Source organism: Grampus griseus, assembly GCF_964374135.1.
Source record: "Grampus griseus genome assembly, chromosome: 18".
Taxonomy (NCBI): Eukaryota; Metazoa; Chordata; class Mammalia; order Artiodactyla; family Delphinidae; genus Grampus; species Grampus griseus.
In genome coordinates, this window is record NC_139012.1 from 77,189,956 (window position 1) to 77,214,760 (window position 24,805).

Genomic DNA, 24,805 nt, shown 5'->3' on the forward strand with positions numbered 1-24,805 from the left:
ATCATATCTTCATAACAGCTTTGAGGTTGGTACTACTACTATTCCTGTTTCATGGGTGAAGACGCTGAGGCACCTAGAGGTCATGTGATTTCCCCAAGGTCACAGAGCGTGTAGGTGGAGGAGGCTATTACATAAGCCAGGCCGACTCCAGGGCCTGCCCAGCTGCCCTGCCTGCAGGCCTTCTGGCGGTCAGCCTAACCTGTCTCTGACCATTGGAGTACTTTCCTTAAAGCGCTGATTCAGTTGTTACTCTCCCACCCAGAACCTTCCAGTGCCTTCCCATTGCCTATTGAAGGAGTATAAATGGTGATTAATACGTAGAATCCCCAGCTCTCCCTGCCCCTACCCCCGTGTTACTCATGGCACTGCCCTCCCTGCTCTGGTCCTCTGTCCCCTCTGGGTTTGCCTGTCTGAAATCCCCATTAAGTTTCCTCTTCAGGCCATGGTGTCTGCAAAGCTGTTCTCAACCCCCCAGGTGGAATTTTGTATTCATCCGAACCCACATTTTACTTACTCCACACATATGGCATTTACCTTTAGGTTGTTACTACTGCGTCGCTTATCTGAATCACAGGCATCTCAAGGACAGGGAGTGTGGTTTCTCTTTTTTCATGCACAGGAGTTTTAGGCTCAATAAAATAATGTGTGAGAATCATAATGATGCTCACCAACATTAATCAGATTTGATATTTTCAGGAGGAAGTTTGCTATTAGAGAATCTGGGAGAATAGTTTTATTATTTTGTAGAATCTTCATGAAAGATGTTTTTGAAACTTTATTAAAAAGTAGCATGTCAGGTCAAGGTCAGCTTCACCAGCACTGACTTTGCTGCTTTTATCTAACGTGTGTTCTTAATAGGACAGCTGCCCCTCCTAGCAGGTAACTCCCTGCAAGCCCACCCACATTGAAGATGCAGTAACGTAAACCTGCTGAACTCCGTGTTGTCACTTCAGTGTCTGTTGTCAGAGGTGCTCCACTAGGACAGGGGGCAAGGGAGACAGCACACTTTAAGAGAGCTTGAAATGCAGCCACTAACATGACCTACAAACCGTAAAGGCCTGCGTTCTTCCTGTATTCTTTCCAGGTCATTCCTTACTTACATTTTAGGGTCTCATGAATACAATTAAAAATTAAAGGAAGTGTGTTCTTCAGCAGTCATTTAATAAATGCAACAATTTCGTAGCATTCTTAGAGCTCCGAGTACCGCATGTTTAATTATGTTCAAATGATGAAATGATATGCTTAGCAGACTGTTGGTGAAGTTGGGAAATGAACCGTTTTTATTTTTCCAGGGATTGTAACAGGTGATGAACTCCTTGAAATAACGCATTTTATCACTTTTTTTTTAAATAGTAAAAGCTTTGAGGAAAGTTTTTGGAACTATAGTATGATTTCCAGATGTCTTTCTTTTTTGTTATTCCACTGGTCACCATTAGGGGGTGACAGATGGCCATATCAGAAAGAAAACGGGCAAAGAGAAGAGTCTGGATGATAAAGATGCAGGAGTAGCTGAAAACTTATGTTTCCTATGAAGTTTGAATTGTCTGTATTGAAATTTTTTGTTATTAAAATACACTAAGTTTTTTCCGGCAGCTTAGCAAGGGTACATCTGTGTCATACATAGTTATCTTTTAAAACTACTAGTGCTGCCTAATCATTTGTTAGGGTCCTAGCGTAGATTAGAACCTGTTAATAGCTATCGACCCCCTTGCCGGGAAGCTTGCCTGTGATTTCACCTGAAGCCCGTCCTGAGCCCAGGTCTGGATGCCTGTCTAGTTTTCCTGTAACAAGTGCCTGAAAATTCACCCCGTGTCCCCAGGAGGGCCTGGCCCGTGGTGTGGGCCTCAGTTCTGAGGGCCTCGTCCCGAGCATTTGTGGCAGCCCTTTGATGGTACAGGCGTTCTCAGGAGCTGGTGTCCTAGGGGTGTGACCGACGAGAAAACCCACCCCATTCTGTCACTGTCACTGACGGCCTGAGGCCTGACGGTGCCAGCCGTGGGGCTGCGGGACGTGGTCCTGCCCCAGCAGCCCCGACTCCAGCCCTCCTCACCTCTCTGCTGCTGTCCTGCTGTAGCCCCGCAAGTGGCTGCCCAGCAGAGCTTCGGAAGTGCCCCTTCGCTGCACTTCAGCGCAGAGCCGCGTTGATTATACCTTCCTTCCCCTGCCCTTGTATCTGATCTTTTAAGACTGAGAATATTTTCTAATCTGCCCTTCAAATACTTCATGTGTTTAGTCTCAAAATACTTTTAAGTATCATATCAAACAGATTCACCTACTCCCTGGCTCACTTAACTAAGAGGTTTTCAGGGCCAGGGGAGGACCTGGACTTCCCAATGTTGTTAATTTCACAGATGCGTTGTGTAACCCAGACTTTGAATAGAACTCTAGAAGTTACATACGTCTTAAAGCCTAGAAGCACTAAAAATCCGTAAGATAACTTTTTGGTCAGGATATTAAATATCTATCGAAAGTAGAGTTAACATTTGTAGTACATTACTGTGTACTAAACATTTATGGGGCTCCCCTGGTGGCACAGTGGTTGAGAGTCTGCCTGCCGATGCAGGGGACACGGGTTCGTGCCCCGGCCTGGGAAGATCCCACATGCCGCGGAGCAGCTGGGCCCGTGAGCCACAGTTGCTGAGCCTGCGCTCTGCAACAAGAGAGGCCGCGATAGTGAGAGGCCCGCGCCCTGCAATGAGGAGTGGCCCCCACTTGCTGCAACTGGAGAAAGCCCTCGCGCAGAAACGAAGACCCAGCACAGCCATAAATAAATAAATAAATAAAATTAAACATTTATGGTACAAATTATATTCAGTATTCATTTTATCACTTAATATATTTAGTATCTTATTAAATTATAATTCAGCTATATATGTTGATTTGCTGATAGATCACCTATTAAGTTGTGAAATATTACTTAAATAACTTTTATTACTGCCCCTACGTACAGCGTAAAAGAGCGGTGGACCTGAACGTTAAAATCTTGGATCTGAGCAGCGCGTTTCTCATGGGAACCCACTTTCCCAGCAAGATTGAGAAGCATCTCCTGCCGGAACACATTCGGCAACACTTCGAGCTGGCCGGGGACCATGTGCTGGTGGATGGTCTGCGTACAGACGTGGCGGATGACTTGGTACGTGTGCTCCGTCCTTCATGCAGTTTGGTCCCCGTACCGGGGCCACGTCTGTTGTGACCCCCAAATTCAGTGATAAGATAGTCATACCTTTAAAAACACGTTAGTGTCACTAAGCATAAAAATTGAACTGGGGGGCATTAATTCTGTGAATGCTTTTGAATGATGAAAATGGTTTGATTATTCTGTTTCATAAAGGACTCCTCATTTTCAAAGTATGATGAACAGCAGCAGTGATGGCCATTCTAGGGACTCAGACTTTAATTGCAGGAGTTTTCACGTCACCTGGTTAAAGGTGCTTCACGGCATGTGTGTTGGCTAAAATTTGTGCCACCCTGCCCCGTAGCAGAGAACCCAGTCGAGTATGATTTGTCTCCCATACCAGTGATGAAGTCAGAAGCTTTATTCCCTTTGTGGACACCATTATTCTAAAGCGTTGCTCGCCTGCAGAACAAAGTGGGGGAGGTACCCTGTATTAATATGGTGTAGGACTTTGTACTGTGTATGGATGTCTTTTACCTTTCACTTTCTAAACATAGGTGCGAGAAGCCGCTTATAAAATTTTTCTTTATCCCAATGCTGGTCAATTGAAATGTTTAGAAGAGTTGCTCAGCAACAGAGATCTTCTGGCAAAGTTAGTGGGCTATTCTACATATTCCCACAGAGCTCTCCAAGGAACGATGGCTAAAAATCCAGGTGAGCCTGTTTCTCCAGCTTTAAGGACAAAGTAGGGTTTTTATGAGGCTGAACTTACGATTTTAAACAGCTATAAATTGCTGTTCTATTTTTCATAGAGTCAGAGACCAGTTACTGAGATTTCTGCTTCTTTATTAGGAAGAATTTTTAAATAGAGCTAATAGTTTGGAATGTATTCTGCCCAACCTATGTATTTTTATGTACACGTTTAGAGCAAATCATACTTAAAATTTCACTGATGATGATTTGAATTGTTTTCATTTTAACTCAGCTGGTTTCTGTGCTGAGCCTAACCGGATTGGTTAGAATTAGTGTCAGAGAGAATATTTCTGCAGAAGTCAAGGTTCATTGTAGGCTGGGTCATGTAAAAACCTGTCCTTTCAGAGAGAAGAGGGCTGCTTCGCAAAGTTGGTGCTGGGGCGGGCGTGGGGGGGCATCTCCTGGGTTTGCTCCGTTCAGTTCTCTATGATTTATGATCTTTAAGGGAGAATGGTTTGCAATGAAAACGATACAAATGTATATAGCACATCTTTCAAAGGTGTGTAGTAAATTACAGTTACATTTTAGACACTGAGTCCAGGGTAGGGTGGCCTCGATGGTGGGGCTGTTCAGACCCAGGTGTGTTGTAGGGGTTGGGTTTGCATGACTCGGTGACGGGCTGAGTGGGGGGAGCAGATGGCCGTGGACACCCGGGGTCTCTGGCCGTGCATCGGAACAGACATGCCGATCGCGGGGTCGGGGGACGCTGGGAGGTGCTCTGTGCTGTCTCTGTCCCTCCCGTGTTCCCTGCGGTGTCCGTAGCTCCTCGGAGGTTTTCTTGAACACAGCCTGCCTTGTTTCTTTCTCGTGCACGCCGTCCCCTCGGCCTGGCCTCACTCCCGCCAGTCAGCTGTGGGCACGTCTCCCGCACTCGAGGCCTGCTTGCTGCCTGCGTGTCTGTCCGTCAAAATCCTATCCAGGGTGTCAGTGCTGGGCTCCCACCGCCCTCTCCATGAAACCTGTTAAAACGTTTCCACGTCCCTTGGACTCCTTCGTCCCTGAACTCATAGAACACTTAAATCTGTGTTATATACTTTAGCTCCCAAACAGGTATTCTGTCCCCTCGGGTGCTTTTCCGTAGTCACTGTTGTCACCACGTTGTTATAATGACGTCTTATTATTTTATACTATATGTAGTTATATAATGCCTACTCTGGGCCATTGTTTCCTTTCATTCCTCTGTAGCCGTGTGAGATAGACGGTTGTATCCACTTCACGGATGAGGAACTGCAGGTCGGGTCGATTGCTAAGAAGTGGCAGGCTCTCGATTCATGCTCCTCCGTAGGCCGCCTGAGACCACCTGCCCCTTTTTCTGTGTCACCTGCATCGGCTCTTTCAGTTCATTGGTTCGACAGATACGCACTGAGTGCCTGCTGTGTGCCAGATGTTACTCTAGGCGCTGGAGATAAATCCGAGTAGAACAGATGGGAATCCCTGCTTGTGTGCAGGTGACAGAGGAAAACAGAAAAGCAAGGGAAGAGTCCGGTCTGTTCCTGGCGCCTGCAGGTTGTGGAGAAAGTGGTACAGGGAAGGGAGGACTGCGCGTGTCAGGAGGTGTGCGGCCTTGCACAGTCCGCGAGGGCTGGTGAACGAGGCTGTGAGCGGAGGGTCCGGATGGGGGCGCAGGTGTGAGGCCGAGAGGAGGAACAGGGGGAGCCTGCGGGGCGGGGCGGGGCGGGGCGGGGGTAGGTCACAGCTGAACGAGGCTCGTCGTCGGGGGAGGTGGGTTTGAGCCAGGACTTCAGTGGTCATGGCCCCGCCGAGGGGGCTGAGAACCGCCACAGGGAGGGGCACCCGGAGGTGCTTTGCAGTAGCCACAGTGAGGGACGCGGCTGCTCCAGGCCGACGGCGGCTGTGCAGGTGGTGAGATGTCACGTTTGGGGCGTGTGGCACCCGAAGGGAGAGCCAGGCCTTGGACATGAGCCACCGGGAAGACAGTTCCTGCTGACGGGGTTGGGGCAGGAGCGCAGTGGGTCTGAGTTAGGTGTGAGGTGCCAGTTGGTCAGTGCAGGTGGAAACACTGATGGACAGCGGGGCACACACACGCCGGGACGAGACTGGTCGGCTTGCCTGGACGCTGGGGGCAGCCGGGGCCCGGGGAAGGGGGGGACTGAGCCCCAGCTCGAGTGACTGGAGGTCACTGGAGGTCACCGGCCCCGCAGTAGCGAGCACCCAGGGTGATGGCCAGCAGATCCACGGCTCCCAAGGTGGTTAGCACAGGAATGTCTTGGAGCTGGACTCTGTGCACACAGTTGTGTCGAGTGTGACCTGTCATTTGGTTGGGGAGCTTGGACGTATACATAGATAAACCTTCATACAGGTCAGTGTCTTTTTAGTTCCAAATGCACAGAATATGGGAAACAATGCCCTGGGATTTTAGGAGCGCAGGAAGTTTGCAGATGCTTGGATGGTTGTTGAAAGTTTCATGAGGGAAGTGAAGCTGGAGGTGGACAATGCGGAACAGTGAGCTGTCGACAGCGGGCGCAGGAGGTGGGAGGGGTACAGGTTAGGGTGGACCCCACGTGACAGGTGTGTGCCGGGTCACCTTCCAGCGAGGCGTGCGCTTGCCCGAGGCCGGCAAACTCATTCCTTTTTATTGAATACTATGACGGTATCCAGGTAGAGTAATTGAGGTAGATGTTTCATGTGTAAGAGAGCTAGGAAAGCAAAATAGGTGAAAGTTAGTAAACAATGGTTATTTTGAAATAAAAAGCACACACAGAGATATATTTGAAAACAGTTCTCTATGCTAGCTGGTTTGATATCCGGAAATAAAGACTTTAGTTTAAACTAAATAACAGTTGTTTTTCTTAACACCGTCTAAAACGAGGCAGTGTTTTTCAGGTTACGAGATATGGGCTGGTTCAGCACTGATGGTGGGGAGACCCCTGGGTTCCTGGTTTAGGTCCGTCCTTTCCCCAGCCTCTTATTTTACTCAGAAAAGAGATAAACTGAACAAGAAACTGAAACATATAAAAGACCATCTGGAAAATAGAAAAACAGAGTGTGCAGCCCACTCTCAAATACACGTGAAAGCTCTGTACATGTTAAACAGTGGCAAAAAGTGCTAAATTCAAAAAGTCACATGAAAAATTTCCTATCATGGGAAACAACAGTAACTCCACTACATTGCCTTTGTGGGTTTGTACAAAATAGTGACTTATGGCTGAAGTATTTTAAGTAGTAAAAAAAAAAAAAAAAATTCCAATAGAGCCTAAATTTTTAATGTTCTAATTTTGCAATATTTTCTTTGGATACTGATCCTAAATAGATTATTCTGCTGTGTATATAAAAATAAAAATATTGGGCTTCCCTGGTGGCGCAGTGGTTGAGAGTCCGCCTGCTGGTGCAGGGGACACGGGTTCGTGCCCCAGTCCAGGAAGATCCCACGTGCCGCAGAGCGGCTGGGCCCGTGAGCCATGGCCGCTGAGCCTGCGCATCTGGAGCCTGTGCTCCGTGGCGGGAGAGGCCACAACAGTGAGAGGCCCGCCTACCGCAAAAAATAAATTAAAAAAATTTACCCAGAAAAACACTGATTTTTAAAATCTGATGTTTCTAAGTTGTAGTGATTTTTATGAACAAATCAGAGGCTATCTCTTGAAAACTCAGAAAAAAATTAGACATGTCTGACAGACATTTTTTTCCCTTAAACATATGAATAGATAGAAATAGATTGAACCTTTGGATTCTTTTCTTTCGTTTCCCCTTAACTTTTTATTTTGGGGTATCATTTAAGGCTTTGATTATTACTATGTCAGTTTAATTCGTTTATTTAATAAAGATTATCATCATCCAGAAATGCCTAGCATATGTTAGCAACCCAGCTTCCCTTCGAGGAGCCTCACTTTAAAGGCGTCGTAGTGTATGGACTTATGATCACCGCGTTATAATTTTAACAGGCATGTACATTTTATTTTGTGTAGTTAAAGATATTTTCTTTTGGATTTTCATTTTAGAGACTGTCATGCAGTTCCTTGAGAAGCTATCTGACAAACTCTCTGAAAGGTTCGTTTTTGTATTCTACTCTTTAGAGTACATGTTATTTATTTAGGTTTTTTTTTTAAGACTTGATTTATAAAAAAACAATTAGTAAGTGACCTGTTAAGAATATAAGTGTTGGAATATTGCGTCAGATCTGTGGACTATTCAAGAGATTAGGTGAACAGCGAGCCCTGCTTTGAAAGTGCAAAGTCGTCCCCCGAAGGTGACAGTCCCGGAAACTTGGGCCGTCCCCTCTGAGGAACCAGTCAGCCGTCTTGAGGAACTCATCATTGATAGGGACTTCTTAAAATTTCCCAAACCTTTTGAAACTATATATTTTAGCTCGTACTGTCAGTTTTATCATCAGCTGGAAACGTAGTATTTCTCTTCTTTCGGCCTCAGTGTGGGTGGCTGGTGGGGTGGTAGACGGATCTGTTTGCCCTGCTGTGTGCTTTAAGAGCGCTCTCAGCGGTCCCTCTGTCACAACTGCCGGCCTTCTCCCTGCCCAGCCCCCTGGGCTGGCCCTCGTCCTTGGGGCCACTCTGGTAGTGCTCTTTCTGGGGGCCAGCCCCCCAGGAGCCTTCAGACACCCTGGCTCTAGGACGAGGCATGGCACGTTTGTGAGAGACCGTGATCTCTCCTGTGGCACTGCCTAAAACCTCGTTTGCTGCCTGACTGCACCAGCGTGTTAATTTTAGCTCCAATTTCCATTTTCTGTTATAAACTCATGCCTTAGAACACAGTCCTCTCCAATTTGGATTATATTTATAAATTCTAAAATTATCTTTCAATGCAGTGAGCTATTGTGGCTTTGATATAATGAAGTAGTGTTGATTGTGCAGTTATTTGAGACTTGATTCTACTTTGCCTTGCTGGTTAAACATTGTTCTTTTTCACTTGTATGTAGCTATAGATTATGTTTTGAGCAGACTTATCTTCAGACTTTTATAGTGGCGTATAGGAGTTCATTCTACGGAAATTTCATGTTCTGCAAATACTAAGTGCATATTTGATTATTGCCCAGCTGGAGGGTTTTGGTAGGGGAAAAATTATGACTAGCAATCTTAAATATAATCTATGTTAATATTCTTTTATAGGAAGTAATTTGTTAGCCTCTTTTTTAAGGTGTAGCAAAAAGCAGTGGTTTAGGGCTTTCCTGGTGGCGCAGTGGTTGAGAGTCCGCCTGCCGATGCAGGGGACACGGGTTCGTGCCCCGCTCCGGGAGGATCCCACATGCCGCGGAGCGGCTGGGCCCGTGAGCCATGGCTGCTGAGCCTACGCGTCTGGAACCTGTGCTCCGCAATAGGAGAGGCCACAACAGTGAAAGGCCCGCGTACCGCAAAAAAAAAAGCAGTGGTTTAAAATTTACTGATTAACACTTTGCACTTCGCATGTTTCTGTTAACACTGCTAGTTTTTCCAGGCTTTCAGTACTTTCAAGACATATCTCTGCCAAGGTGCTTTTTAAGGTAGAAATTGTAGTAATTTACTGATGTATATATTATTGTTTCTTCTAGCACATGTAAAATTTGGTTAATAGTGGTTGCATTTGCACTACAAATTACTTCTAATTTTATCATGAATATTGGAAAGTAACATAAGCAGACTAGTTCTTTTATAATGTAATTATGAAAATTTTGTCCTAACAATTAATGATAAACCTGTTTTACAGAACTATGAAAGATTTTGAGATGATACGAGGGATGAAAATGAAACTAAATCCTCAAAATTCTGTAAGTGACCATCTTGGGATATTTTTATTATAATATAAACAGTCTGTCAGCTGAGGTCTTTATCTTTTGACTCTAGAACTTTCTTGTGATTTGCTGAAGGTGTATATAGTCTTGTTTCTGATCCTTGGATTTGGGGAATAAAGTATTGAAATATTTGATCCAAATGTCCGAGTCTGACATTCCAGGAAATCCATTGTTTTTGTGGGTTGGTTGCTCTCTCTCCCTCTCTCTCTCTCTCTCTCACACACACACACGCACACACACACACACTGTCTGTGCTAATATCTGCTCGCACAGAGGTTGCTTCTGTTCTGTGGAGAGTCGGCGTCTGTGTGAAGCACCTTTAGGGGGCTGGGGGGGGATGACCTGGCCGGTGGCAGCTTCAGCATCAGTGCTCACCTTGCAGTTGACACGTTTGTTTGCTAACCTGTGGAGCTCAGTTAAGTAGATCAATGTTGACTGACAAAGTGTAACCCGTCTTGAAAACACTGAATCTTAAGATCAAATGATTACATGATTCTTCCAGTCAGACTAAGTGTCCTTAGGGCCAGAGGGTGCCCCGAAAAGGGATGAGATCCCAGGTGTTAGGGCTCGGGTCCTCATCTGGCTTGGACTGCCACGGGATTGCTGGGCTGTCTGGATCCCTGTCCTGTAGCTGCTGGTGGTGGTCATTCTTGGTTGCTGGTGGCTGCTGAGCAGGGTTAGAAACTCTTTACCAGCTTCCCAGATCCAACCAGCATGAAATGGAGTAATTCTGTCGTAGTCACCGATTTCTGGAGCAGCATGTGAGATTGTTAAGTGGTAGTCAGAGCTGTATCTAGCAGAGTAACTAGGATTAGCCATCCACCCACTTTGGCTTCATAGGTAGGTCCACTTAGGAAACTAGATCATGGGTCAGAATTTAGCTTGGTGAGCACAGGAACAGAAAAGGTGAAGTGTGTTGCCAAAAGCTAATTCATTAATATGACTGGAAGTTGTTCTCCCTGGACATGTTTTTGTTCGTTTGTTTGTTTTTGGCTGCATTGGGTCTTCGTTGCTGCATACGGGTTTTCTCTAGTTGCGGCGAGCGGGGCTATTCTTCGTCACAGTGCGCGGGCTTCTGATTGTGGTGGCTTCTGTTGTTGGCGGAGCACGGGCTCTAGGCACGTGGGCTTCAGTAGTTGTGGCTCGCGGGCTCAGTCGTTGTGGCTTGCGGGCTCTAGAGCACAGGCTCAGCTGTGGCGCACGGGCTTAGTTGCTCCACAGCATGTGGGACCTTCCCGGACCAGGGCTCGAACCCGTGTCCCCTGCATTGGCAGGCGGATTCTTAACCACTGTACCACCAGGGAAGCCCCGGACATGTTATGTAGCTACTGATGCTGGCTGTTCTGAGGATGTTTGGGAAATGCCCTTTCTTCTCTCCTGAAGCCCCCGTTTCGGTGAAGGTGCCACCGTTCACCCTGCTCCCCTAGCCAGACCCTGGACTAAGTCTAGACCAGGGGTTCTCAGACTGCTCCCTGGAAGGCAGCACCTGGGCGCTTGGTAGAAAGGCAGGCTCTCGAGCGCCACGAGCTGTGTGTCAGTGATCCCTGCGGGTGTTGACACCCGCCCCCGCCCGTAGTGTCAGGTCCCGAGGCCTGCAGCTTCTGCCTTCCTGGGAACTCTGTCCCCTGTCTGTGCCCATTGCCACAGCCCTGGCTGAGGTCATTATTCCTTCTCCCCAAGACGACAGTGACTGGTTTTCTAGCCTTTTGTTCTGCTCCCCTCGAGGTTGTCCTGCATTCCAACTGCTTTGCTGGGTGCCTGGCCCACGTTGGATATGGAGAAGGTCCTGTGCACTTACTGGGAATGGGAATGAATGAATGCAGGGCTGCCAGAGGGACTTTTCCAAAACACTGATTGGGCCTTGCACTCTTTTGTTCCACGTTTTCAGGTAATTATTAGATTTACCTTCCCATTTCTTGGCTTTCCCACCCAGCCCTTCGTCATCTTTCCTGGACGTCCTCCTCTTCTGCCTGGGAGCCCGGTCGGTGTTCTCCGCTCACTACTGACAGCCGCGTGATGCTCGTGTGCTCTTTTCACGTACTTTTTGCTTTGCTTTCCCTTCTTTTACTTTATTTATTTTTTATTGAAGTATAGTTGATTTGCCATGCTGTGCTTTCTTTTATTCTTACGTCGTAACTGACGCTTATGTGCCAGCGAATGCCGTACCCCTGGATTACGTGCTCCCGTTCTTCACAGCCCAGCTCAGGCTCTGTCTCCTGCAGACGTCTCCTGCCCTCCCCTGTGATTTAACACCCTTCGTGTGGTACAGCGTCATACATGTGACACACTGTTCTCTGATTGGCGGGCTGCTTGTCTTCCTGCTGCCTGGACTGTTGTCAGCTCTTGGTACAGGGATGGTGTCTTGTCTCTGTTGCATTAGAGCCTGCGCTCTGTCTGGCACGTAGCAGTTAGTAAACAGTCATCTGTTGGAGGCCATGAGTGCCAGGAACTGGTCACTCAGGGGCCAGAGTCCCAGGGATGCTGTCCCTGCCCTTCAGGAGCTCATGGGCAGAAAGAAAGGAAACCTCCATGTCTTACCTTGGTTCCCTTCCCTGATAAAAGTATGAGCATGGCGCATGAGAAAGAATACCTTGTCCGCAGAGGAGATAATGTCTAAACTGAACCTTTAAAGGACCTTGGTAATAAGGATGGGAGCCTCGTTCACGGAGCTCTTCTCAGTGCCAGGTATTTTGTTTTGCAGTTGAAGTGCATTTAGCAATACTGTCTGGGAGATGCTGTTGATTCATTCAACAGATAACTCTTGAGGGACTACTGTGTACCAAGCAGAACTCAGGGGCCAAGATACAACGGGAAAATTGCAAACAAAATCCCTGCCCTCATGAAGCTTACGTCATAGGGGAAGAAAAGAGATAGTAAACACATGAAAAAAATCAGCATCGTGCTAGTCCTGTGGTGATAGGGACTGTGGGGGAAATAATGCAGAAAAAGTGGATGGAGGCTCTTGTCTTACAGGGGCTGGGCAGTGAAGACCCTCCCCCCCCAGGAAGATGACACTGGAGCAGCCCTGAAGAAGTGAGGGGCTGGTGACAGCCAAGGAAGAGCCCTCTGGGCAGAGGCCGGAGGGAGGGGTCTGCCTTGTGGTGGAGGAGCAGCAGGAGGCCGGCGGGGGTGGGGGGGCAGGGAAGCCCTGCGAGTCCCCGTACTGTGGACTGTGTACCAGGGGTCAAAAATGGTTGTTCTAGTGTTTCTTTATGACATATTTTCTTTGCCAAGATTAGAGTTAATTCTGCCTTAGTTATGTTTTAAATTGTTGCTTTCATTTCTGGGATCCACCCTAAGCTTCTTGCTTAGATTTAGAAAGAACTCTAGTCTCACCTTTAGTTCCCTAATCTTACCTGCAGTGTGTTTTATGGATTAATCCACGGGTTACATTTTGGGGAAAATTTCAGCGTGGCTCATTTAATCTATCAATTTTGACTTCCCATTAGTTTACATTTTAGAATGACATTTGTTTAGCTTTTCCCCAAATTCTGCAATTATGCTTTATTTATACCTCTCAACTCACTGATTGCAGGGAAGTCAAAATAAAAAGGCACGTATTTCCTGCCAAGTCATGAATTTTTAGGCTTTTTATAAACCTTTTTCTGGCATCATAACAGGTATACATTTTGTAAGTTGGCTAAATTATTGATTAAAGTTGTGAAATAGTCAACAGCTTTCATAACAGTGAATTTTTCCTTTGCAGGAATTAATGCCCTGGGATCCCCCCTACTACAGTGGTGTGATTCGTGCAGAGAGGTACGTTTTTTGAGAAATACTCGTGTGTGAGAAGGAAGAAAGAAGTATGTATTGAGCGTTTTGCCTGCTAACTGGGCAACTGTCCCTTCACTTGGTGCCCACGTCACAAACCTGCGTCCCCTCAAGCTCAGGCCCTGTGCCGGAGTGGCCAGCATCCGTCCTCAGGTCACTTATCTGGGTTGGGAAGCCCCTCCCCCAGGCCTGTAGTGGTCCTTCCCCCATAGCCCGTCCTCTGTGGCTTCTGTCATTCCTTTTTACACCTTGTGAGTATCTCCCGCATGGCTGGAATCCAGCCCCTCCGCCTCTTCCTGTGGGTGCTGTCCAGGCCTCTAGACTCTGAGCTGGAGGGGCTGGGACTTGGCTAGAACCCTCGTCGTGTCCCGTTTCGGGCCCAGGGTGGGTGCTCGGCACGTATTTGTTGAACCAGCAGAGGAATACGGTAGTACTTGGCGTGGCACAGTGTGGTTTTCTTATGCTTTCTCATTTTTATTGGAACACGTCAGCATGTTATTGGCACATCTGGGAGGATATAAATGAAATGAGGATTTGGGAAACTTACGTTGATAGAGGGACTCCTCTGGCTTCTGTATTCCTCTGTGTCTATTAAACTGTGGCAAACTAGCAGCTATGCTTTTTTCCCTAAATATACCCTATTTCTGTCCTTTTTATGTTTGCTTGTAAACCCACAAAATATGGAGGCCTGTTTGGAGTGAACACAAAAATGTTTATGTCCCAAGCAACTTTACATCTGCAAGAGGAATGTATTTTTTAACAATCTCAGAATCTTAGCCTTTAACAAATCCTTAACATTTTTCTCTATGGTTCATTTTTTAGATATGCAGTTGAGATTGACTCAGGTCCTGGAAGAGAATAAAAGTTTTGAGCCGCTTTCTTTGCTAAATCGTGCTGGCATATATCATGATAATATACTTACTCAGTTGGTATTAAACTTCAAAGTCTTTTGGTTACCATGCGTTATATTCCAGCACCAAGCAAAGGGTAGTAAGCACCTCACTAAAATTACACGCCGCTTCTTCTAATGGTTTCTTTTGGCATTTGTCATAGAAGCAGAAACCCGTAGCTTTTCCTGTTCTTTCTGCCCCGGCAGCAGGAGGTGGCCTGAGATCGGTCAGTGTGTCCCAGAGCTGACCCACTGAGTTCCCATCTTTTCCCCTCTGTGGCCTCTCCTTACGTATCTGTTCCCCAAACCAGTGTTACTTACAGAGCATAGGCGTCTCCTAACCTGTAGGTAATAATGCTTTGTCAGCTGGTGTTTCTTATACATGTGTCCCAGGTTCAGCATCAGTCACCTTCTCTAGGAAAGCACGTAAACTGTAGTTCAGAATCTGTAATAATTTGATCCTGATGAACAGTGAGTGCTTAGAATATATCATAGCTTAACATAAGATACGGTAGCAATAAGACATTACTTCACAATTGTGTTTTATGGCTGCAAGACTTCATATCCTGTTCTTACAGTTGTATTAAAAAATAACATTTCTCTCTTAAAATCCTTTCAAAGGCATAGCATACAGGAATGTTAAATTTTTTATTAATATGTTCCATATTTATGTAAAGTTTTTCGTTGTATTTTTGACATTGGAAAGTAATGTAAATTAGATGTCCTTGTTTCTTTCTGATTTTTGCCACTGTGATTTTTATGTGGTGTTCCTCTGCATCATGTCCCCCGCCCCTTATTATTACTATTATTATATTTTGTGGTACACGGGCCTCCCACTATCGCGGCCCCTCCTGTTGCGGAGCACAGGCTCCGGATGCGCAGCCTCAGCGGCCATGGCTCACGGGCCCAGCCGCTCCGCAGCATGTGGGATCTTCCCGGACCAGGGCACGAACCCGCGTCCCCTGCATCGGCAGGCGAACTCTCAACCACTGCGCCACCAGGGAAGCCCTATTATTATTATTTTTGACCGTGCTGCGTGGCATGCAGGATCTTAGTTCTCCGACCAGGGATCAAACCCATGTCCCCTTCAGTGGAAGCTCCGACTCCTAACCACTGGACCACCAGGGAAGTCCCTCCCATCCCTTATTTTTTAATACCTTAGCCTTAAATTTGAAAGCGATATTCTTGTCATTTCACTGTGCTCTGTAAGTACAGCATACCCAAGTGGTGGTTCTGTGGAAATTACATGTGGATATTTGAATACTTGGAAAGATAGAATCAGTTATGAAGTATACGTAAGCATTAATCAGGGTGTGCGATCCCTGAGAAGTTTGACAGTGATCTTAAACAGAAGCTATTGAATAAAGGGGAGTGAGTCCTCCATTTATACCAAAAATGCACCACTGGAACGTCTTTAGGTTGCTGCCTGACTCCGGACTCGGTACTTAGAGATCCCGGAGCCCCCCAAAGTTTGGGAATTCTGACTCCTCTGCACCCACCACAGAGATGGGGTCTTCTTGTCCAGATGGGAGGATCGGGGACAGTGTGGCCCTGTGGCCAGGAGCTCCCGAGGGCTGAGGCCCCAGACAGGCCTGGCTCCCCTGTGACACGTGCTACACACAGTCTGGGAAAGTGACTTATCCTCAGCCAGCTTGTATTTTTAGTACTAAAATAACATTATTATGTGGAATTGGCCATCTGTAAACCTTCTTCTAGAGAATGGTCCCCTCTGAGAGATGCTTTGTAATTGTCCTCTCAGATCTTTTGAAAGAGGTTCAGTTCTGCCTTAAAGCTTCTCTGAGAAAACACTCATCTGAAATGTAATGACTATATTAAATGAGTAACAGAATACTCATCAGAGAGCTTTTGGTGAGAGAGACAGCACTGGATAGGGGTCCACCTTGCCTGTGCATCCTGGTGGCCGTGTCCAGGGCAGGGGAGCCTGCCTGTGGCCGGCAGGACAGCACACAGGGGTCCCTTCCGTCTTCAAGGTCACAGGCCCACTGCCGCCTTTAAAATGAAGCTGGAGCGTCGCTCAAGGCCCGCGTGGCTCTAACGAAAGATACACACATGCCCTCTGGTTCTCCCTCACCACCCTCGTCCTCCTCAGGTTACCTCGGCCAAACTGAACCCTGTCCCCTGCCTGGTCCCTTTCTGTGTCAGAGACTGCGGCTTCCTGCCCTGCCCTACATGTGACATTGTGCCTGGAGTCCCCGAAGACCCCCGGCCTGTGCTTATAGCCGAAGTGCCGCACGGCCGGGCGCTCACAGTGTCCTCTGGACCTCACTGTCAGGCACGCCCGGAAGCGCAGAGCAACGTTTGTCGTGTCTCCTCTGTTTGAAGTGCAGTGGGGAACACGCTCTGGGCCCAGGAAACGTGCTGGCTGACAGCCGTTGTTGGAGCCTGTGTCTACACCAGTGGCTGGAGATCCGTAGTAAAAGCAACCCAGTGATCACTGTTTTGGTGAACATATTTTTGTGGATGGCATTTTTCATCTGTCAGGTTTGTTGAAGGCAGCATGACCTCTGGAGGTCTTCATGATGCTCCTTTGTTGAGAGGTTTCCCCAGGCTGGCTGGTTCTTAGAGTAGAAATCACCACTCTTCCGGGAACACAGTGTAACCCACCTGACAGCCACAGGGGACTTCAGTTCACTTATTTGTCTGTTAACTCAGTAAAAGAACCAGGAAAAGGGATGCAGAAATGCTTTAGGTGGGATTGTAAGAATTGGGGGGTTTAAAACCTCTATTTTGAGAAGCTTAAAAGGCAGAGGATGGAGTTTTGGGTTGCAGTGTCAGTCATCTTGATTGACTAGAGTAGACTGAGAGGCGCAGGTAGTGGAGGAGAAAAGAAAGGGAAAATGTAATAGTTTGGGTTTGAGGTTGGAAGGGTAGAACAAAGTGAAGATTTCTAAATCCTCGTTAAATGCCTCTACTTGCAAGTAAAGCCTAAAATGTGTGGTTTGACGTGAAATGAAAAGCAGAAGGGGCTTTCCTTGACTTGAGCTTTTTTTCCAGTTACCCAGGGACTTTTTTTGGCCGACATGTTAAACACTTAAGATTTATTTCACATTTCTTAATGTTCGCATAAGAGAAGAAAGAACCTGTTAGAAAGATAGGAAATTGTGTTTTCAAACTGTGAGTCCTGGGAAACAGTGGCAGAAGCAGCTAATGGGGAATCTTCAAGAGCAAAAATACCTTAATTTTTTTTCTTTTTCAAGTTTTAAATTCTTCATGGAAGAGTGAAAGTAATTCTTTACGAAAAGCGTACGTGCAATGATTTTATTTAGAATTTTTATTTTTGAAGAGTTAATACATTCACGTGGTTGGGACAAAACTGAAAACAACATGAAGCGTCCGTTGAGGTATTTAGAATGCTGCGCACAGCCTCCTCCCACCCCTGCCCTCAGGAACAGTCATTCTTACAGTGTTCACTGCATCCTTCCAGTGTTTGATTTTTGTTTTTAATGCTCGAGGACTTTATTTATTTTCTGCCAAGGATGAGTTTCAGTGAATCACATTTCACTTACTTTGGTGCTGTTTTATAGAATGATGTCATTGGGATGTGGGATTCAGTAGAGTTTATTCCTTGCCAAGGTATATTCTGAAATGTCGGGAGCGTTCACATAATGATACAGGAATGTTTTGTGTTTTAAACTATTCATGAAACATTGGACTTCCATAGAAGGATGGTGTGGTGTTTCAAGATAATACAACTGCTTGATACGTGAAATTGTGCAGTTTATTTGTTAGTATATGTATACTGAGCTCGTTGCTTTCAATTTTTAAGGAAACCTTTATAATGAAAACTTCCAAAATAAACAGAAATAGGGAGAATAATGTAAGTAACCCCCACATACTCATCTCCCAGATGAAGTAATTATCAGGGTTTTGCCATGTTAGCTTCACTGGTCTCTTATTTCTCCCTTCCTTCTTGTTACTAAAGTATTTTAAGCTGAATCCTAGCCCTTGTGTCATGTCATTCTTGTGTATTCTTTCCGTCTCTCAGTACGTGGCTGTTTTCTTATATGACTCCAGAACCACCAGAACCCAGTAAAGTTTGCAGCAGTTCATGGGCGTCATCTCGTACCCCGACTACACCCCTGTTTCCTTGATGCTCTCCAGTCTGTTTCTTCCCAGTTGGCTTGCTGGGCTTTCTGTCTGAGTCTCTTGCTCCAGAGCTGGTCCCCACACGTCATGCCCCAGCCGACCTTGTTCACGTTGCCACTCGCTAAAGAGACCAGGTCGTTGGTCCTACAGGATTTCCAAGCTCGTGGGCTGATCTGGTTGCCTTCACGTGGGGTCATTTCCCTGGCTCCTGTCTTCCTGTAACGTGGATCTCGTGCCCCTCCCCCCCCAGTTGTGTTGGTTATGCTCTCTGTGTTTCACGTGTGGCTGTTTGATTTTACGTATTGATGGAACTGAAGAAGCTGAGTGAGAGGCTGTCATAATAGAGGTCTCGCTGCTCTCCTGGGATTTGGCTCCAGCCTCTATGATGAGTTCCTGTCACCTGGTGCCATGTCAGCGTGACTGTGGTCATCCTTTCCCCTAAGGTTCCCTTTCCTACCTCTCTAGGGTGAGGATAAAATTGTACTGTGATCTGTGTTAAGAGCAGTTTCCAGGGCTTCCCTGGTGGCGCAGTGGTTAAGAATCCGCCTGCCAATGCAGGGGACACAGGTTCGAGCCCTGGTCCGGGAAGATCCCACATGCTGTGGAGCATCTAAGCCCGTGTGCCACAACTACTGAGCCTGCGCTCTAGAGCCCGCGAGCCACAAGTACTGAGCCCGCGTGCCACAACTATGCGCGCTTAGAGCCTGTGCTCCACAACAAGAGAGGCCACCGCTTCTGAGTAGCCCTCACTCTCTGCAACTAGAGAAAGCCCGTGCGCAGCAACGAAGACTCAACACAGCCAAAACTAAGTAAAATAAATAAATTTGGGAAAAAAAAGAGCAGTTTCCAGTGAACCGTGTATCTGATCTCCACCATTAAGGAAAAGAGCCCCCTCCTTACCAGGCAATTTGGCTGGAGCTGTTTTCTTGCCTCTAGAGTCAGAAGTCAAGATAGGACCAAACGGACGATGGCCAGTTCTTTATGAAACAGAGACGAAAAAGATATTTTCAGTGTGTGGTTACCTGAAAGGGAAACAGGTTCCTACTACCTTTCGGTTCTTTAATTGCTACCTTACCTTTATTTAGCTGGAGAAAACAGTCATTCTCGCGGTGGCTTCAAGATTACAAGTTTCACGGTGTCATCCAGCTGTCACACTGTGATCCTGCCGAAAACATCATTCCTGATGCCAGAAACATTCTGTGTGGTTCATTTTCCTTTGGTGAGGTTGAAAATAGCTCTGACGGTGCCGTCACACATGTATGTCTGCGCCTCTAAGTGTCTGTTATCTGTCGTGTTTGTCCTGCAGGGACCCTCTGTAAGCACTTGTCTGCTGTACAGATTCCCACACCTGCCTTAACTTACTGAAAAGAATAGGGTGGGACCGAAGCCTGTGGTACCCGCAGTTTCAACCTGGATTCACTGACGGTACTGAACTGTTTCGTATTTTCACTACGTTCAGTGCCAAGGTTTTTGGAAGTAAAGTCCAAGTTCTTTCTTTACCTTCATCCCAGGTGCATCAGAAGTTGACATATAAGTCTGACTCATAGAGTGTGCTTCAGAGAGACACTGATACATTGATTTTTTAATTTAATTTTATTTAAAAAATTTTTTTAAATTAATTTATTTATTTTTGGCTGTGTTGGGTCTTTGTTTCTGTGCGAGGGCTTTCTCTAGTTGTGGCAAGCGGGGACCACTCTTCATCACGGTGCGTGGGCCTCTCACTGTCGCGGCCTCTCGTGGAGCACAGGCTCCAGACTCACAGGCTCAGTAGTTGTGGCTCACGGGCCTAGTTGCTCCGCAGCACGTGGGATCTTCCCAGACCAGGGCTTGAACCCGTGTCCCCTGCATTAGCAGGCAGATTCTCAACCACTGCGCCACCAGGGAAGCCCCCATTGATTTTTTTAAAAAACTTAAATTACAACAAATGAATTCTTCAGTGGAAAGTCTCTTACTGACTAGTATTTCTGTACTTATTTTAATGACAGTGTTCCTGATGAGGATTTTGAGATACTGCTAAATTCTATTGTTTTTAATAAGAAAGACCTAATTTATACCATTTGCCATGTTGATTATAATATGTTCTCTGAAAACTGAAAATTTGTAAACCCACACGTAGCATATTTTTAACCAGAAAAAAGAGCAGAGAATCTACTGAGCTTCACTCACCAGCCGTGGTGGAGGAACGGTAAGCTGCTTCCCGTTTCTCCTGAGGATTCTAGAGATCTCTTATTCCTGCATTCAAGTCAGGGGAACACCTTCACAACGCATAGCGGTAAACTTCTTGCAGAACTAGGAAAGAGTTTGGGTGATGAAACCAGATCCTCTGAATACACTTAAGTTTTACTGTGTTTAGGTTGGGCTGTGGCTCTGACGTGCTGTGAGGTTTTGTGTGTCACCTGTTGTGCTTTTCTCTTGTTTGGGGGGTGTCTCTAGATGACGGAGGACATTTTTTTCGCAGTGGTTTCTCTTCTCACGGGGATCATGCTGTGAGCAGGTGGCATGGCAAGGGCGGGGGGAGCGGCATGGTGGCCCCAGGGGCACGGCGGGGGGGCAGGGTGTGCTGCCTCCTGAGCCCGGCATCCCGGAGGGCCTCAGTGACCTGTGACGCTGAACATCCTGTGGGTTGCGGATGTAAGCTGAGTGCACAAAGGCAGTCAGGGCGCCTCGGCAGGGGTGTAGCTGCTGGAAATACCTTGGAGCTTCCTGAATCCCTCACAGCCTCTCTGGGCCTCTCCCTTCCGGCTGCTCTTCAGGAGGGAATAGCCTCCTGTTTGGGAGGGTCATGGAGAGCCTGGTGGGACACCGGCCTGGGGGGTCTCTTCCTTGTGGTGTGAGGCCGCTGAGTGAGGCGGATGGTCTTTGTGGTTGAGCCTGTGGTGCTCTGTGCAGCCGCTCCCTCCCCTGGTTCTCCTTCCCCCGATGCCCTTCCCTCCTTCCCTCCCATGCGCCCCACTTCTCCCTGACCCTCCCCCCGTGCTTCTCCCTGACCTCCCCCCCCCCCCCGCGTGCTACTTCCTGACCTCATGCCCTCCCCCACCAACAGAACTGACCACCGCCTCGTCTTCATCCCCTCTGCACTAACATCCCTTGTCACTTATATTAGGTGCTCTTTATGGTTTGGGGGCCTTACTCTTTCCACACTGAGTGTCATCAGGCACATAGTAGGTGATTAATTCACAGCATTAAGTCAAGCTTCCTGCCAGAGTGTCGCTGTGATGGACGGAGTGCCTGCTCTTCTCCAGGCACAGCGCCAGCTTCTTTGCGTGCACTTGTCTGGTCATCAGCGGAGCCTGGGACATACTGTATTGGGTTGGCCAAAATGTTCATGTGGGTTTTTCCGTAACATCTTATGGAAAAACCTGAACGAACTTTTTGGCAAACCCAATAGTTCATTTTCCTGGTGAGGAAGTTGAGGCCCCCAAAAACCAGAAGAAAAAAAACTTGCTCTCAAAGCACAGAAAGAGATAGAGCGAAGGTTTTAACTTCCAGCCCAGGGCTTTTTCTCCGAGACTGCCTTGGGCTGTCACCAGCCTCTCCCGGTCTCAGTTTCCTCCAGCAAAACTGAGTAATAATTCTAGCCTCACCTGTCTCCCAGGATTATGTAAGGAACATGGGAGGCTTCTGGTGTGAAAGTGCTTGGCAAGTCCTGAAGCGCTGTGCAAGTCTAAGATGATGTTATCTCACACCGCTAGAGGTGTTGCCTCAGCGGTCATTCTAACTTTATTATGTATCATCTCTTCCTTTTGATTAACTTCTTCCCTTTGCCTGCAGAGGTGCTGAGGTATTCCTTGTCATGAAACAGACAGTCGCCCCTCCCATGACCCTTGCAGAGATTGAAGTCCTCGTTTTTTCTTGCCAAACCTCCCCCAGCAGTCTAGACCGGATGCCTCCTCTCTCTGGTCTCTGTCGTCTGACTTGTGGCCCTGACAGTCGATCAGATGGTCTCTCCGAGTTACCAGCCACCTGCCACGCGCACAGTTTGGTCCCTTGCTTTAGCCCTCAACACCCCGACCTCTGCGGTTCCTGACAGTACTTATTTCCTGCTCCCTGAAGTTCCTTCTTCAGTACACGGGCCCTCAGCCCTGCTCCCCGCCTTCTCACCGCCGCTCATTTGCCCTTCTGGTTTCTTCTCTGAACTGGCAGCACTTTTTTGTTCGCGGGGTGCAGCTTTAGCAGGGAACTCAGGGCTCTGACTCCCGACCATTGGGAAACGTGACTGAGGACGAACATCCAGGTGTGGCGCTTCCTTTAGTCCTTCCACTGGTAACACACTGTGGGAGGGACCTCGGTGCCTGGGCCCAAAGAAAGCAGGCCTGCAGGCCTCTTCTTGGTGTCATTTACTCCCGGACTGCTGTCGTCCAGTTAAAAAGAAGCCTCAGCCCTCGTGCTCAGTCCTGTCGTAACCTCGGGGAGATGACTTGTCTTTGTGTAAACCTGTTTCCGTACTGGTGACATGGGGGTAGAAGTGTGACCTTGTAGGGCTGTTTCTGCTGTTAGGTGAGATATATATAAAAGGCTGAGCCCAGGGTCCTCGTGAGCACTTGTCATCCGCAGCATCGCACAAATGACAGTGGGTAAGCTGTCAGTTTGTAGATTAAATTTAGGGAACATGGACATACTTGCCATAAGGAGTCCTCTCTTGCCAAAGTAACGAATCTCTGCCTTCTGGACTGTGTCCGTTCCCCGTGCCAGGCCCGTCTTCAGCATTTCTGAGCTCCTCTCCTCGTCTTTCTAGCCACCGATGGGGCTGCTCCTGCACTGAGTGCAGTCTTGGGGGATACCCAGGAAAGGGTGGCAAAGCAGAGGCCTTTAGCTCTGCTCCCCTCCTGACACCTGGTAAACTAACAAGGTCATCAGTGTAGCTGCATCTCCATCTCTGTGTAACAGAAGAATTGAGGAGGGTGAAGGAGCATGTGGCGTCAGGTTGTACCAGGATCAGTAGATGTCATCTGAGAGTGATACACCAGTAAATAAATGGTTAAGTATTTCAGAAGTGGTGGAGGAGCAAAACCACATTGCCAGAGAGGAAAAGAAGGTGCGGCCACAGAGCCAGAGGGAGAGGCAGGGAGCCTGAGCGGCCCACAGAGCCAGAGGGAGAGGCAGGGAGCCTGAGCGGCCCACAGAGCCAGAGGGAGAGGCAGGGAGCCTGAGCGGCCCACAGAGCCAGAGGGAGAGGCAGGGAGCCTGAGGTGCCAGGGCCCAGGCCTCCATGCCTGGAGGGCAGGCGTGCACACTCTCACAGCTTGCGGGGTTGGCAGGATGACTTGGCAACACCTGTTTAAAAATCTGAAACCTCATGCTCTACGCAGCGTCGTTGTTTCTGGGTGGATCCCACAGAGAGGTCTGCACCTGTCTGGCAGAGTGTTTGTGGGCTGTTTGTCGCGGAGGTGAACTGACAGCAGCTAACAGCAGCTGACTGCACAGCTCTGGGTGCATTTTCTGTAGAGAAGTTAAAATTGATACAAACACAATCAGAAGTCCAGCTCCTCTTATCACTGTGTGTGGGCCATTGCAGACAGTGTCAGGGACGGACACTCGCTTACAAGGTGCGGACTCTCACTGGCCACACACACCAGGGAGTGGACGCTTTGGAGAAGTTACGGCAGGTGCTTGTTGTGGACCAGAGCTTTATGTGCCGAAGCGGACAGTATTTAAAAGTACATTTTTGTTAAAAATACAGGAAAACATATTTTTGTTAAAAATGTGTGTTAAAAGGAAATTGCAGGATAAGAATTGTATGATTCTGTATGTGTGTCTATGTATATATATCTGTGTGTATTTCTGTACATGTAGATGTGTATACACACACACATGTAAACCTTCTTACACAGATAAAACGATGATACACAGGAAGTGGTTATCTCTAGATGGTGGGACTGGTAAGCCAGGGGAGGTTATTTGAGAGCTTTTTTAAAAACAGGGAGTTTATATTACTTTTTTTTTTTTTTTTTTTGCGGTACGCGGGCCTCTCACTGTTGTGGCCTCTCCCATCGCAGAGCACAGGCTCCAGACGCACAGGCTCAGTGGCCGTGGCTCACGGCCCAGCCGCTCCGCGGCACGTGGGATCTTCCCGGACCGGGGCACGAACCCGCGTCCCCTGCATCGGCAGGCGGATTCTCAACCACTGCGCCACCAGGGAAGCCCTATATTATTTTTTGATGCATTTGTTCTCAGTCATTTCAAATGAATACCATTTGCTTTTCACCATTGATAACAGTTTCATTTAGTTTATACAGAGTGGAAGTTGTATGTGGAGTATTATACAAGCCTATATTCTGTACCTAAATGATTTTCTCCAAGCTAAGTTGTCTCCTTGAGCTTCGCCTGATTATCGTATGTAGGTGTCGTGGGCAAGTCAGTACATGTTTTAGGTTATGCATAGGCTGTGTTGTTGTAGCTTTACTATGTTTCTTTTCTATAAAGTGAGTTTCTT

At 47.4% G+C, this 24,805-nt stretch overlaps 1 protein-coding gene across 1 annotated transcript in view; it reads left to right on the top strand.

Annotated features, from left to right (window-relative positions):
• MIPEP (mitochondrial intermediate peptidase) overlaps positions 1-24,805 on the top strand; it is a 134,457-nt gene that overhangs the window by 13,314 nt on the left and 96,338 nt on the right. The window contains exons 6-10 of the mRNA XM_082676008.1: positions 2,951-3,133; positions 3,673-3,829; positions 7,825-7,873; positions 9,521-9,581; positions 13,312-13,364. Of these exons, the coding sequence (XP_082532134.1) occupies positions 2,951-3,133; positions 3,673-3,829; positions 7,825-7,873; positions 9,521-9,581; positions 13,312-13,364 (503 nt within the window). The remainder of the gene's footprint in view (positions 1-2,950; positions 3,134-3,672; positions 3,830-7,824; positions 7,874-9,520; positions 9,582-13,311; positions 13,365-24,805) is intronic.